Source organism: Bicyclus anynana, chromosome Z, assembly GCF_947172395.1.
Source record: "Bicyclus anynana chromosome Z, ilBicAnyn1.1, whole genome shotgun sequence".
NCBI lineage: Eukaryota > Metazoa > Arthropoda > Insecta > Lepidoptera > Nymphalidae > Bicyclus > Bicyclus anynana.
In genome coordinates this window covers 20,780,424-20,795,380 of record NC_069110.1, presented here as the reverse complement: position 1 = coordinate 20,795,380, position 14,957 = coordinate 20,780,424, and the positions used below count along the sequence as shown (strand labels likewise).

The 14,957-nt window shown below is 34.6% G+C and overlaps 1 protein-coding gene across 1 annotated transcript; it reads left to right on the top strand.

The window, feature by feature from the left end:
• Window positions 1-859: 859 nt before the first annotated feature.
• On the top strand, window positions 860-13,130 carry LOC128199711 (N(G),N(G)-dimethylarginine dimethylaminohydrolase 1). Its single transcript, XM_052890589.1, has 5 exons — window positions 860-1,438; window positions 3,037-3,139; window positions 3,697-3,794; window positions 4,690-4,917; window positions 5,345-13,130. The coding sequence occupies exons 1-5, from the start codon at window positions 1,175-1,177 to the stop codon at window positions 5,450-5,452; spliced, it is 801 nt and encodes a 266-aa protein (XP_052746549.1). The 5' UTR covers window positions 860-1,174; the 3' UTR covers window positions 5,453-13,130.
• Window positions 13,131-14,957: the final 1,827 nt, after the last annotated feature.

The window sequence follows — 14,957 nt, the reverse complement described above, 5'->3', positions numbered from 1 at the left end:
TGCCACGGATCCCTGAAAAACGCCCCATACAAAATGGCTCGAAAAAATGACGTCATAGGCAATGTAATGATCGTTACATTTGTATGCGCGTTCAAACAAAATTACTAATATCTTTGTTATTTGTGCGTTTATCTTTATAGTTCATATAATAAAAAATGTCATATTTAATGTAAGGAAGCTAAAACTGTATGAATTTTCATCTAATTACGATAATTTTTTTTTAATAGTTTTTGAAATTTTATAATCTCATTTATTTTGCAAATATCCAGACAATCCTTGCTTTTTATGTATAAATTAGTTAACATTGACCCTATTTACCCGAATGTATCATAAAAATCAATATATTCAAACCTAGTCATCATCCCCATTCAATAAAAAAAGAATCATAAAAATCGGTAAAGAAACACCAAAGTTATACAAGAAATACGCTAAGCCATCGCGCGTGAATACTAATTCATGCTATATGGATTTTTTTTGTGTAACGGTTGCCGCGCTCGATGCGACTCGCGGGGGGGGGGGGAATAAATAAAGAAGGTTGGGTAGGGTAGGGGTAGGGTAGGGTAGGATAGGGGTAGTTGAAAGTTTACAACGACTTTCACGCGGACGAAGTCGCGGGCGTCCGCTAGTTAATTGTAAATGTAAAATTAGTGGACTATTTATTAGGTATACGTTATAAAGTTTGCAAAACTATAAATAGAAGGGTGTGAAATAGGGGTTAAAAGTTGACATAGATTTTTACGTGGACGAAGTCGCGGGCGTCCGCTAGTATTAAATAATATGATGTATTATCTATGATCATCGTCATTTGTCGTCTGTGTTCGCCTCGCCTGTATTAGTCAGTAATCAGTATTAGTATCCTGTGATCAGAGTTACAGAGTATTAGTGTTTTGTGGTATCAGTGTTCTGTGGTGTTAGTCATGTCATGTCAAAAAAAAGACAAAATGTAAATTGCTATAAATTCGTAATTCCAATACAAATTTTTCAACACATAATTACAGTTTAGAAAACAAATGATATCGGTCAGTAGTTAAAACACGTGCATCTTTTGATCAGTGAATCTCAGTGTAGAATTATCTGTCTCCATCTCCACCAAGTGTTTATTCTAAACTGTGGGGTTTGGCCGTTCGCCCAATTGGAATTTGGGCGTCGGTTGGGCTGGGCGTCATACGAAGAAATGGATTTCAAAATGCATGAGTATACTCATGCCATAGTTGGAAAGTTACTACCAGAACTTCGAGTTACGGATAAAGCAGACTTGAACGACGCTCGGCGTCAGTACGACAATTACTTGCGATTACTCAGAGAGCTAAATCTCGAACTGATAGATATAGAAACGGATGCATTTTTCCCTGAAAACATAGTATTCGAAGATTTGGTGATTGTGTGCCACGGCATCGCTCTGTTCCCGCGTCCAATTTCTGCTACAGAGGAAATTATTGTGAGTACAATTTAATTTTCTTCAAGTATTTGATTCATTATGCATTTATAATATTATTATAATATCGAAAGGAAGTTTTAGAAAGTCTAGGGGCCTAATGGCTAGATATCTTCAAAACATATAGTTAGTTATGGTAGTGGCACCAAAGATGAACATTTGAGCGTTTCATTCAACTTTCATCATTATCAACCCATATTTTAACTCACTGCTAAGTTTGAGTTTCTTCTCAGAATAAGAGGGTTTTATAGTCCACCATGCTGGTCCAATGCGGATTGGCAGACTTCACACACACAGAGAATTACAAAAATTCTCTGGTTTCCTCTTGATGTTTTTCTTTCACCATTTGAGACATGTGATATTTAATTTCTTATTTTCCAGAATCTTGGGCAAAGGTTTTATCCACTGGGCTATCACGACTCTACATAGAACTTTGAATATTTCATTTCAAGACAATACTTGACACAACATTTCAATTTTCTAGACACATCTATTGGCCCACCTTGCATTTTCAGTTTCGTTTGGTCCTAGCTAAAATTTTATAATATTATGTCGAACAAAAAGTGTTTATGCAGTTTTGAACCTGGCACATTCATAATTTCATTCAATAGTCTTTTTTTGAATTTCGAACCAGAATTTAAAGAAACAAAAGACAATTTGGAGCCTGTTTGTTGATATCGAACAATCAAATACTAAGAAAATTTTATTGTTGTGATTGATCTCTTTGGTTTTGCAACAAACATTACTTATTATTAACATTAAGGTGAGGTTCCATCAATAATCTATGGATACTTTGCCTGAAGTCGCCGCCCAAGCTGTGGCACTTATTCAGGCCGTACACAGCCAAAGAAATGTGAGTGCTCAACTGAGAGACGAATATCTTAGTATTCCATGGATTCACCGTGCGGGTGCCAGGTCAATCGCGTGGTAGAGAGAAAATCTCCAAGCAGAGTCCTGAATTTTTTTGAGAGATTTTGCTGGTAATCCTCTCGCACCTACTTCCATGGCATACAGACTAACTATATAGCCATTCTTAGTTCATTTGTTAGGTCATAATATTTATTCACTTTTATAATGTGGTCCCTAGGAATGTTAGTCTCCCACGGCACAGTAAGCTCAACAAGTATCTATCTTGAAATAGCCACATCCATATAGGGATTTTATAATGTTTTTCATACATATCCATTAACAAAGTCCAATCAGGTGCAGAACCTACTAAAAGGCTACTACTATGGCTTCACATATAATTTGAAGTACTCTATCATGAAAATGTTTGTAAAGACTCTGGCCTTGAATACTTTCAATAATTGCATCTCCCTTATTCTTACTTACACCCAACCCAGCTCTGATCATCTGTGCACTTGCCATAAATTGTTTATGGAGTTAAATTCTCTGTCACACTCCTCTTTTGGGAGTGACACAACTAATTAGCCATTTAGGGTTGATAATATTATGTATCATCACAAAACATCTTGTGGTGCATATATGAGTTCTGTAGCTAGCAGCAATTGGGACAACTTAAATCTAATTTCTTTATTACCCCTCCAGTATTACAGTATTACTAATGTCAAACTATAAACTGTTTTTTTTTTTCATTATAGATGGATGCCCTCAAAGAAGTGTTGCAAAAAGACCTTGGACAAACAATTATTGATATCACAGACCCTGAAGCTAAACTTGCTGGTTCAGATGTACTGTTCACTGGTAAGAGAGTCATAATTAAATTTATTTTCAGCTGACGACAAACTAAGAGGTTATTATAATTTATGTTATAAATTGTGGTCGTAATTGGATTAAAGTGCTTAATCTAAGTAACTTAATCTAAGGAACCCTACTCTGCGCGTGGCCCGACACGCACATTTTTTACATAGTCTTTGACACTTACAAATAACGTGGCTTTCTAGTGTTAAAAGAATTTTTATAATCGGTTCTGTCGATTACTCATACTTTACCTCTATATTATTAGTATGTATAGGTCTGGCTGGTGGGAGTTTTCCACCGTGGCTAGTTACCACCCTACCGGCAAAGACGTACCGTCAATCGATTTAGCGTTCCTATAGCCTGTAGAACCCGAAATGTGTGTGGATTTTCAACCTCCTCCTAACAAGTTAGGCTGCTTGCATCTTAGATTGCATCATCACTTAGATACCATCAGGTGAGATTGTAGTGAAGGGCTAACTTGTAAAGAATATAAAAAAAAAACACTCTAGCTTTAATAACCTTTATTACGCAAGTGTTTCATAATCTACTATTTTTTCCAGGGAGGGAGTTCTTTGTTGGCATTTCCGAAACCAGCAATGAAGCAGGTGCCAGTGCATTAGCAGATGCATTCCCTGAGTTTCCTTGCACACCTATTAAGGTAATTCGTTATGTATATTTTATTTCTGCTTATTTATTTGTTTATCCTTTTTCTTTCAATTTTTAACATAAATATAAAATACAAAACACTATTAAAAAATTATAAAAAAATGTATCCCTCCCACTGCAGAGCTTTTGAGTGTGCAAGCAACAGACGGTTAGGGCTACAGTGTGAGGATTCTCCTCACAATACGGACCGTTTCGAGAATCACTGCCTTCTGTATATGACCCTTGACCCAGCAGTTAAGCGAAAGCTTCTTAAGGTGTTGGTCAAAGCTTTACGCTATAAGACCATTGACTGAAACGACTATCGGAACATTAATAGTTGACTCAACATTCGACATGACGGTAATCTTCTCAGCCAGGTCCAAGTACATATTTTGAACAATTTTAGCTAGATTATCGTCATGTGGAACATATCCACATAAATATCGACAAGTATTGTACGGCGCTTCCTTCTTTATAGCCTCACTACAGGGCCAGACTTTCTTCTTTATAGACTTGCTATAGGACCAGTCTTTTTTTTTATAGACTCACTATATTGCCAGCCTCCCTTCTTTATGGGCTCATTATAGGGCCAGGCCTCCTTCTTTATAGGTTCACTATAGGGCGAGCCACGGTTATGCTCTTTTCTGAAGAAAACACAAAAATAAATAACCATTATATTATACCATACAGTACCATGCATTCTGTACCGACATAGCTCAGCGATGGACGTTCGGGTCCTCAGGTGCTAGAATGGCTCTATGGAACGCAGTGTTGGTCGACCAGGTGTACTGACATCAAGCGAGTCGCAGACATTCGCTGGCTGCAGGCGGCTCAGGATCATGATGCTTGGAAGGTCCTACAAAAGGCCCATGCCCTGCAGTTTTCACATAAAATAACATGCATTTTAGGTTTCCAAAGGTGTGCGACACTTAAAACGATACATCAGCACTGCTGGCCCAGACATACTGTGCGTGTCTGCGAGCAAAGAAGCTAAGGAAATGCTGAAGAGGATTGAGAATGGGGCCACGTTCACGTACCAGACCCTCACTGTCCCAGAGAATGGAGCGGCCAACTGCTTATATGTGAATAATACGCTCATACATCGTGCTATTGAAGAAATACCGCAGTCATTCAAGGTTGGTTACAGATTTTAAAGAAAGAAGCCTTAATAGCTCAACAGTAAAGGTGCTGTACTGATCACCGAGAGGTGGTGGTTCGCTCCCCGCAGGTGGACTAATGTTCTCACGAGATTTGTGAGAAAAACTACTGAATGGATTTGGCTGAAATTTTGAATGGACACGATTTAATTTTATGCGGACAAAGTCGCGGATATCAGCTAGTTTAAAATATTTCGTCAAGATTTGTGTAATTGTGACGCTGCCCTTGAAGATATAACAACATGCAATCCTCTTTTATAATCTACAATAAAGTCCGGGATGGTATATATAAATATACCCATTTTCTACAAAAAAATATTATTTTCTAAAAATAATCAATTTTGTGGTTTGATAAATAAATACTCAAATACCGAATCGGTAGTATCTAAATATTTCTCGTTTACAGGTGTTCTGCGAGAAAATCGACTTCGCGAGGCGTTCGATCTGTTTCACAGCGCTCGCCAGAGTGTCTACGGGACTGACGGCCTGCTGCCTTCTTGTGAGGAAAGCTTAAGCGTGTCACTAATGTCACACTATCACATTGTCACACTGACATATTTGTCACACTATGATATATATGTCACACTTGACATATTGTTCACACTATGATATGTATGTCACACTTGACATGTTTGTCACACTATGACGTCATGACTCGATACAGGGCGATGATAATCTATTTTCTTTATTTTTATTATGATCTTACGTTGTTATTTCGTGCATTCCATATATAGTCTGATTTACAATTTGTAATCGTAATTTTCAATTTACAAAATGTTGTATTCAAATACATTCTACCGTACTATGACATTACAGTGTATCTACAGATACAGTGTTTCCTTTCAACAGTTTCGGCACTGAGAAATGCATTCATAGAGTACATATACTGTATCTACCAATAAGGGACACAAGGAGGTCAAGCTTGATGTTTTAAAAGTGCTTGTAAATTAAGCCTAATTAAAATTAATTAATTTCGATGTTTTTGGATACAGTGTTTTGACATAGTATGGTAATGATAGTTTTACTATTAGTCTATATTCTATACAAACCTTTACAAATTAGAATACATCACACATACATTTAGGAGTAGGTAGGTTTCTAAATTTATTTTAGGAGTATGCCTACTATAATTATATTTAATAAAACTTATCCATAAAAAATATTTAACTGACGACTTTGCTGACGCAGATGGTAATTAATATTTTGGTTTACAAACAGAAATATCCTGGAAATTATTGTATGCTTTGACGATTTTTAGTTTTCAAATTCGCTTAGGTCTGGTTTGTCTATGGTCGTCCTAACTGAATTACTCGTAGCTCGTAACGAATTGCTTTATTGAATTTACGATTTGTTTAAATTCATAGTGTTATTGTTGTCTTGTGTCCAAATGTTATTATTTATTTGTTTTAAAATGGTTGTGACACACTACTTAGCGCATAATGTTGTATTTACTGTCGCCGCACAACAGGGCCTTGCGCCGTCTGATAAGTGTTTGATAGCTTATTTACATGTTTTTTCTTTGTTATTTTACATAAAGTAAAAAAAAATACCGGTCAACTTGTGTACCTATTCCTTTTTGAAGTCGGTTAAAAAGTAACAAAACTTAAAGTGAGACTATCCAATACTTATCAGAAGGTTGTCAACCGGCTCTTAATCTGTTTTGTGAAATTTACTTCATAATTAATTTGTTGAGATATGTTACTCAGTTTACCAGTTTAGCATGCTATGATACTCTAAAATCGGAAGCAGGGTTTCCCAAACAATATTCATCAGCACATTTTCATGACCCACTATATGCCCAGGCCTCTTCTTACAGAGACAAGATTTGAACCACCACCACGCTGCCCCAATGTGGGTTCGCGGGCTTGGGTGATAAATTCATTATCTACCACTATCAAATCGATGATCTTCGTCTTACTCATGTTCATTTTAAGGCCCACACGTTGAGAAACTGCTGAGATGTCTAATATGTCAAATGAAAACTCATTTTATGCTTAATTTAACTGGTTACTGGCTTAAGGTTGCCTTTGATCTAGTTCATGGTTTCCTAGATTTTGTATGAAGAATGTGCCTGGGCGCAATTTAACTAGGCAATCTATATGCTATGTGTCAATGTAAATATATTTTCTATCATTTATTTGCTATCCCAAATAAATAACAAATGAGGGTATATATTTGAAATGCTGGATATTACACCACTTGGAGTAGGAGGAGTGCTACGATCTCTGTATAGTCTAACTAAACCATTGTAATATGACACAAAATAATTTGTCTCATATAACACAAAATAATTTGTCTCATACAAATGTATAATAATCAACTAAACAAAGCCCATTGTTTAGGAAATCCTGCTCTGACGCCGGAATAGACAAAAACTATTTTTTTCATGTTTTGCCTCTTCTTTCCAACATTCCAAGACTGAACGTTTGCATTTAGTTTTAATGAAAAAATAAGACAAAATAAATAATTTGTGTTGTTGTTTGTATGAAATGGTGACAAATACAACGCACTGCAGTACTATGACATTACACCGTATCTTTAGATCCAGTGTTGTAACACACATTTACTGGAAGAGTCGTACATATATTTTAAAGTATGTTGAAAGAGTAAAACTTGATGTTATGAAAAAAGCACTTATAAATTAAGCCTACTCGAAATAAATGAATTTCGATTTATATATTATATTTTTTTTTTAATCTTGAAAAGGAAACTGGAAAGTGCTTTAAAAGTATACAGCTAATAGGTAATAGAGGTCTGAAATTAAAAAGATGTGACTACGAAAATGGATATTGTTTAGATACAGTGTTTTGTCATGGTACGACAGAGCGTTGCGTCACATAAGCGGTGGTCCTTATAATTTCGATTTGAAGGCAGATTTCATAGCCACTGAGATATTATGTCTCATATATATTTTATAATATTTCCATCATGATCTATAGTGCATAGGATATAGACACAAAAGAGTAGAAAATAAATGAGGGCGCTGTAGTCACTTATGTCGTTCTTATGGTAACACTGTATTCTGTCAACCACTTAGGCTGCAACTTGTTAATAATTGATATTTTATTGTATACGCATATAATAATATTATGTTCTTATTTTAAATAAGATGATCGGTTGAAAATAATATTACTATCTAATAAATTATATTCGTAACTCGTTATATCCCTATTTAGCCCCGAGCATCATGGTATGAGTACTAAGATAGCTAATTTCATGATATACATTTATTAAATTTAAAAGAAAGTAAATCTTATTTAAATATTTTTTGTAATTCGTCTGGTAATTATCAATATTGATGGGTTGCTCTATAATGACAGATCGTTTTGAAAATGACAATAAATTTGGTGTGGCCACACAGCGAGTTTATTAGTTGAATTTTTACTAACTTCTACTCTTTTATGTCGCTCTATACAGTTTAATATGGTAGGGTTCAGAGTGACCATCCAACTTCTAAACTGCTATTTAGAATTTCTTGAAGGGCAACCCTAATATTTTGAAGCCCGACTCGGAACTCGATCCCTAACTGATCGATCCTTTTTCATAGAAGATCCTGATTGCTTCTATTGCTTAGGTGGTAAACTATAGACTCAACGTAGTTCGCACTAGTGCTGTAACTATTCCTTACATTTCCATTTACTTTATACTTTTTGGCTGATATAAAACTTAGTTTACACTTAGTTTTAGGGAGTCAGTTATTTTTTGTAATAGTTCGTAAGTTCTGCCACAATATAACTTAATAAATATTACAATTAATATTTATTTAAATTTATCTCAATAAGCATAATATTGTATCATTATTGTTTTAATCTCTCATTTATTTATTTGTAATTTTTAGTAGTTTTTAACAATTATAATAAAATACATTATTATGATTGTTGTGTACATAATAATATCGTATCTGCTATAAATTTTATTGCTTTCTCTGACATCTTAACTCTATTCGGTGCAATAATAATGCACATAAACACAGTGTGTATGTATACGTATGTACATCATTATTGCTTGCTTGTTGCTTGTGAATTGTCTTAACCCAAAAACGGGGTCACACTAAAACATTTTTGAAATTAACTACTACTTCTCGAAACATTACTACGAATCATTTTGATCGAATATTTGACGAATTTTACGCTTATTGGATCCGCAATATTAGAGTTGCAGTAATTTAATATTTATTATAATTACTTATAATTTTTTATACATAATTAATATTATTAAATTTTTAATATAAAAACGAATGACTTCATAATAAGTTTATTTATTTAATTTTAATACAATTATTTTATATACTTTTTTATGCTAAACATCACTCAAATATCACATAGAATTTGTTACAATTTATTTTTAAGTTAAATTTTATTTTACCTGGTTGCTTATTTGAATTCAGTTAGATTTATAAACCTCAACATGTTCAGTTTTTAAATCAAATTGTGTGCCGTTTCACTCTATTTTATATAATTTCTTGCCTCTATGTTCATTTAGCTGACAATAAAACTTTACAAAAACCACGAGAAAACATTCAATGTCTGACATAACAAAAACGGTAAATTTAAAGAACTCGCTTGATAGGAATAATAATAATACAATTTTTTATTTTTTTTTATATTCATAACACACATGAATATTTATTGATAAGTATATCACAATTTAATTAATCATTATTAATTAATTATACATGCTACGCCCTGACCTGGTCTCGCGTCAAGCAAATGTATCTTTATATGTTATGTGCATGAGTACAATTAATAAGAATATTATAATATAAGTCTACCTAGTAGAAATAAAAATAAATAAATTGATGTTAAATGTATTAAAATCCAAATTCGATTGTAAGTGTTTGATCATGTTGTGTGAGATCTGAGATTAGTGATTAATTTACTCTGCAGCAATAATTCTAATTTATTATAAATAATAAATTCGTTAACGAATGTCGCTTTTGTAGAATTATTTATTATTGAATAGGAGCAGGCGTTACTTGTGACTGAAGTTCATTATAAATAATGAACAGTTTATTTGTTTTATACTGCTATTCTCCGCAAAAAAAAAAACGAAGAATTCAAACAGAAAGTACAATTGAAATTTGTAGAGTTCTTGACGGAGTGTAGTAAAATAAATCAGTTATTCAGTGAAATGTTTATTATATTTTAAAATTGTTAAATGTTTGTTAACTATTCTATTATAGAATCGATTTATGGAATTTCTAAGATGCCCAAATGCTTTTGAGTTAGTTAACGCACACGTCAATGTTGACATGAATGCTGCATGTGACATTACACTGTATCTTCAGATACTGTTAAAAAGATCATAAAAATATTTCACTAACATGAAAGTAATCCCTACTATGGTTTGCATAGTCAATTTCACATTGTATTAATAAATATTTTAGTAAGAGATAAGCCATAAGAAATATATATATCATCTGTTATTTAATTGGGATAAAAAATAAATGATAGAACATATTCACATTGACAGATTGTACATAGGTTGCCTAGTTAAATTACGACCGATTAACATGATAATAAAGGATTAAATTTATAATTAAATGTACATAAAGTCAATTTAAGTTTACTTCCCTCAGTGGTTAGTTTAATAAAAATCGTACATTAGTTAAAATAACATTCCCTACAACATTCAAAAGGGTGAAAATTGCCTACATTCACGTTGCTATAATGGGGTTGCCAGATATAAACAGTTTAGTAATGTTATTTGTATACCCTCATCAGTTATTTAGTCGTCAAATGAAAACGTATATTACGCTTAATTTAATGTATTAAGTTAACTTTGATCTAGTACATGGTGTCCTAGGTTTTATATGTAAAATGTGTTTGGCCGCAATTTAATTTACAATGTGCCACTGTGAATGTTATCTATCATTTATTTCATATCACTAATAAATAACAGATTATGGTATATATTTCTAATGCCGGATGCTTAGACTATTGATAAATGTCAGTATTTCCCTATGTTTAGAGCACAAAGTATGCTTCAAGCTGTCACGTATTAACCACGCACTTAATTCAAATAGTCATATCTTAAATAGGGATGATGACTGTTTTTTAAATTGTATATAAAATAGGAGTATGCTAATGGTAAAGCAATTTTGTAAAAGTAACAGGGGAACTTGCGATCAGTACTTTCGGAGCTTCAGGGATTTAAAAGGTCACATTTGCGACACTGCCACGGATCCCTGAAAAACGCCCCATACAAAATGGTACGAATTAAAGACGTAGGTCATAATGATCGTTAGATTTGTATTGGCGTTCAAACAGAGTTACTAATATCTTTGTTATTTGTGCGTTCATATTTATAGTTAATTTATTGAAAAATGTCACATTAAATGTAAGGAGGGTAAAACTGTATGAGAATTTTCATAAAATTACGATAAAAGATTTTCAATAGATTAATTTAGTTTTCTTATTTATTTTGCAAATATCTAGACAATCTTTGCTTTTTATGTATAAATGTATCATAAAAATCAATATGTTTAAACCTAGTCATCATCCCCATTAGCCGTATTTATTATGTATTGTGTAAGATTAAAACTGTATTATTGTGTATTCTATAAAGAATTAAATTTTTAAAAGGATATTAAAGAATACGTCATCAAGATATTATGGGAAAGGAGTCGGTGGTGGGTAGATCTTTGCAATTTTATTGAAAACTGAAAACGTGTTATCTTGAACGTGGTTGAAGGGTTGCATGTTTCAAGGGTCTGACCCTCAGTTGTACTAGTATAAGGTAATATTTTTACGTGATATAAATCGATGGATACACGCACGAAAGTGTCCCGTTCCACTATTTGCTAAAGATAAGCTTTCGGTGAAATTATCACCTTTGGGTTGATTTCCTGTCTAGAATAATAATAAATTGTATTTTTCGCCTTAAATAGAGGGTATTGAATTGAGTAACATGACATCTCACAATTTAATATATCGCCATCTAGCGGGACTATGTGAGTTTGCAAAAAGCAAAAGAAAAAGTTAGTAGAACGGTGTAGTTTAATAATATGATACTAGATGGCACAAAAATTAGTTGAATAGTGGGCAATATTTTTTCAAAAACGTTCTTGTGTATATTATATACATAAAAGGCGATTCCAAGTTTCAGTATTTCAGTGTTTGAAAAATAACTTAATTTCCTTAATTTTGAGTTGAAAGTTGTATATTCTATACAACTTATTTTTTATCGACACAGAAAGCAATGTATTTTTCCAAAAACTCCCATTTGTCACTGGTGGCGACGGATAGTAAAAGAATGCATGTGAATGATGTGCGTATGTTGGGATGGATTGGATGTGTAGTGTGAGTACAGTATAAAAAATAATCAAAAATTATAACCGTAGTCGGGTTATACCCACACCTAAAAGGGCGAAACAAGAAAATATTTCAGATAGAAATAGAGAAATGAGTAAAAAAGTAAAATTTTTGATAAATTTCATGTGTTACCCGGGCCTTTACGAATCTTACGAATCTTTTGACACGTCATTCATTAAAATCGATTCAGTAGTTTAGGCGCTACGGTGGAACGCGCGTGCGAGTATGTAAATACATACGTACATAGACTGCCAAAATTATTACCCTTCTTTTTGGCTTCGCCGAAGTCGGGTATTAAGGAGAGAGTTTGAAAGTGGCGCCAGTGACATAAAAGTTGAGGAGTAAAAGGTTAGCTTTGTATGGATATGTAATGAGGAGGGATAAAAGGCATATTACCAGAAAAATGTTGAAATTGTTAGTAGAAACACAAGAGGGGAGGAAGGCAAAAGAAGTGGTTGAAGTGTTTAGAGGACATGTTTAAACGGAGTAGTTGACAAGTGACGAGTAGGTACCTAATAGAAGCGAATGAAACCGATCGACATATTTTGACGACCCACTTATGTGGGATAAGGTAGAGATGGTGATGACGTCTTTGAATCTCTTATTATGATTTGTAATAAAGTATGAGCCAAACTTGTAGTCCGTTCTGTAGATACAAACCGCAAACCATGAGTTTTGTTCACTGCGCCGATGCCTACATACCTACGCTTCATGTTCAGAGCGGGCTCCATGTTTGGCGCATACTATATTATGATCTATTTTATTATCAGCTAAGCTGTCGTATTTATATGAAATCTACTCGTATCGTATTACTAATGTATGTTGTATGTATTGTATTGTAGAATTATAATAAATAAATGTTTATTATGAGTGGCTTAACTTGTATTATTTTGACTTCCTGCTTGGTGCTGTTAGAAATGCCTTGGTTTATAATTTTTATTTAGAAGATTATTTTTTATTCTTTACAAGTTAGCCCTTGACTACTATCTCGCCTGATGGTAAGTGATGATGCAATGCAATTGGAAGCGGGCTAACTAGTTAGGAGGAGGATGAAACCCGCTTCCCTTTCGGTTTCTGTACGACATCGTATCGGAACGGTGAATTGCTTGGCGGTACGTCTTTTTGTCAGTAGGGTGGTAACTAGCCACTGCTGAAACTTCGACCAATTAAGAAAACCTCAATCAGCAGAACCGGGATCGAACCCAGGAACTCTGTCTTGTAAATCCACAACGCATACCACTGCCACGTAGGCCGCCAGAAATCTATAATTAATAAGTCTTTAATGGCCCATTATGTCAGCCACTGACGATCAAGTAATCTCGTTTTCCACTCGTCTCAAAGATTGACGTCCCCTAAAACTGATCGAGTGTTGGTCGCAATCGGCATGATGTCATACACATCGCGATCAACACAAGATCAGTTTTATCCGACGTCAGGCCGTTAGCGCTTCAGGCATTTGGAATTACTTGGTCGTCAGTGGCTGACATTACAACGCTAATATGTTTATAATGTGCACCATGATATATCTAGAAACGACAGAAATTAAATACAAATGTCGACCAGTAGCGGTGCAATCCAAAATATCCTTTGTTGCGATGATATGCGTGAGGGAAGAGAAAGCGATATCAGTCTTTGTCTCTTTTTCCCGCGTTATGTTGTGGTGCGCATCATAGACATACAGGTCTCCTTGGGCCCGCTCTACACTCACAAGTCACAGTGTTCGCGCCGTGAACGACTTGAACTGTGAACGTAGAGAGCGTTTACGTTCACGCTTCGCGCTGTTCCCCAATCGGTGTCGGTATTTGTCCCGCTTCACAGGATTCGCGCCGCTTTACGATGTTCGCGCCGTGAACGACTTGAACTGTGAATGTAGAGACCGTTCATGGCGCGCGAACGCGAACGCATTTATACTAATTGTTTACGATGTTCGCGCCGTGAAAGGTGTGAGTGTAGAGCGGGTCTTAGGAGAGGAGTTTTAGACATAGGCGCAAAAGACATCACGCTACTGCATTGCGATTTACGTATTTAAGGTTTTACTCAGATGTTAATGATATCTACCGCGGCTATGCCGTGTGCGTGCTCTCCGAGGCTTGGATTTGATTTTCTCAAGTTCCAAAACCACTAAGAGACATTGAAACAGGTAGTTGTAACCAATATGCATCATGACATACCTTGAAACAAGAAAATGACAAATGGCAAATTAAAAAAATATCGTTGTACCTACTGTCGATAGCGATATTTTTGATTGCGGAAATATCGCGGAACGGGACCTACGCGGGTGAAACCGTGGGACATCCGCTAGTCTATTGTATAGGTACGTAACAAGCGGACGCCCACGACTTCGCCCGCCTTTAAACCTCCTTAATCCGGCCCTGTCATAAAATAGTTCTTAGCGTACGTTTAATAACTGTAAACTACTTCACTGCTAAATTTTATCTTCGTGCGTCAAGCTGTTTTCGATATTTAGTGATGAATGAGTGACCTTTCAATTTTATGTAGATTTCAGATCGCCTAGAATCTAAATGTTTAAGTAAAAAAGTTAGAAACAATAAGTTAATTAAAGTATAGTATTCCCAATAAAATCAAATCCTTTTAAATTATTAAGTTAAGCTATTAAATCTACTGGTACTGGCACAGAAAACATATCTACCTACTGGTACACACCTACTCTGTTTACTTGATATGAATTGCATACTCGTACTTGTA

Bases quoted from the DNA above. Each gene is read 5' to 3' on its own strand.
- LOC128199711 (XM_052890589.1), top strand. From the start codon at position 1,175: ATGGATTTCAAAATGCATGAGTATACTCATGCCATAGTTGGAAAGTTA. The intron at 1,439-3,036 runs GTGAGTACAATT...TTTTCATTATAG, and splicing joins CTGCTACAGAGGAAATTATT to ATGGATGCCCTCAAAGAAGT. The intron at 4,918-5,344 runs GTTGGTTACAGA...TCTCGTTTACAG, and splicing joins AAATACCGCAGTCATTCAAG to GTGTTCTGCGAGAAAATCGA.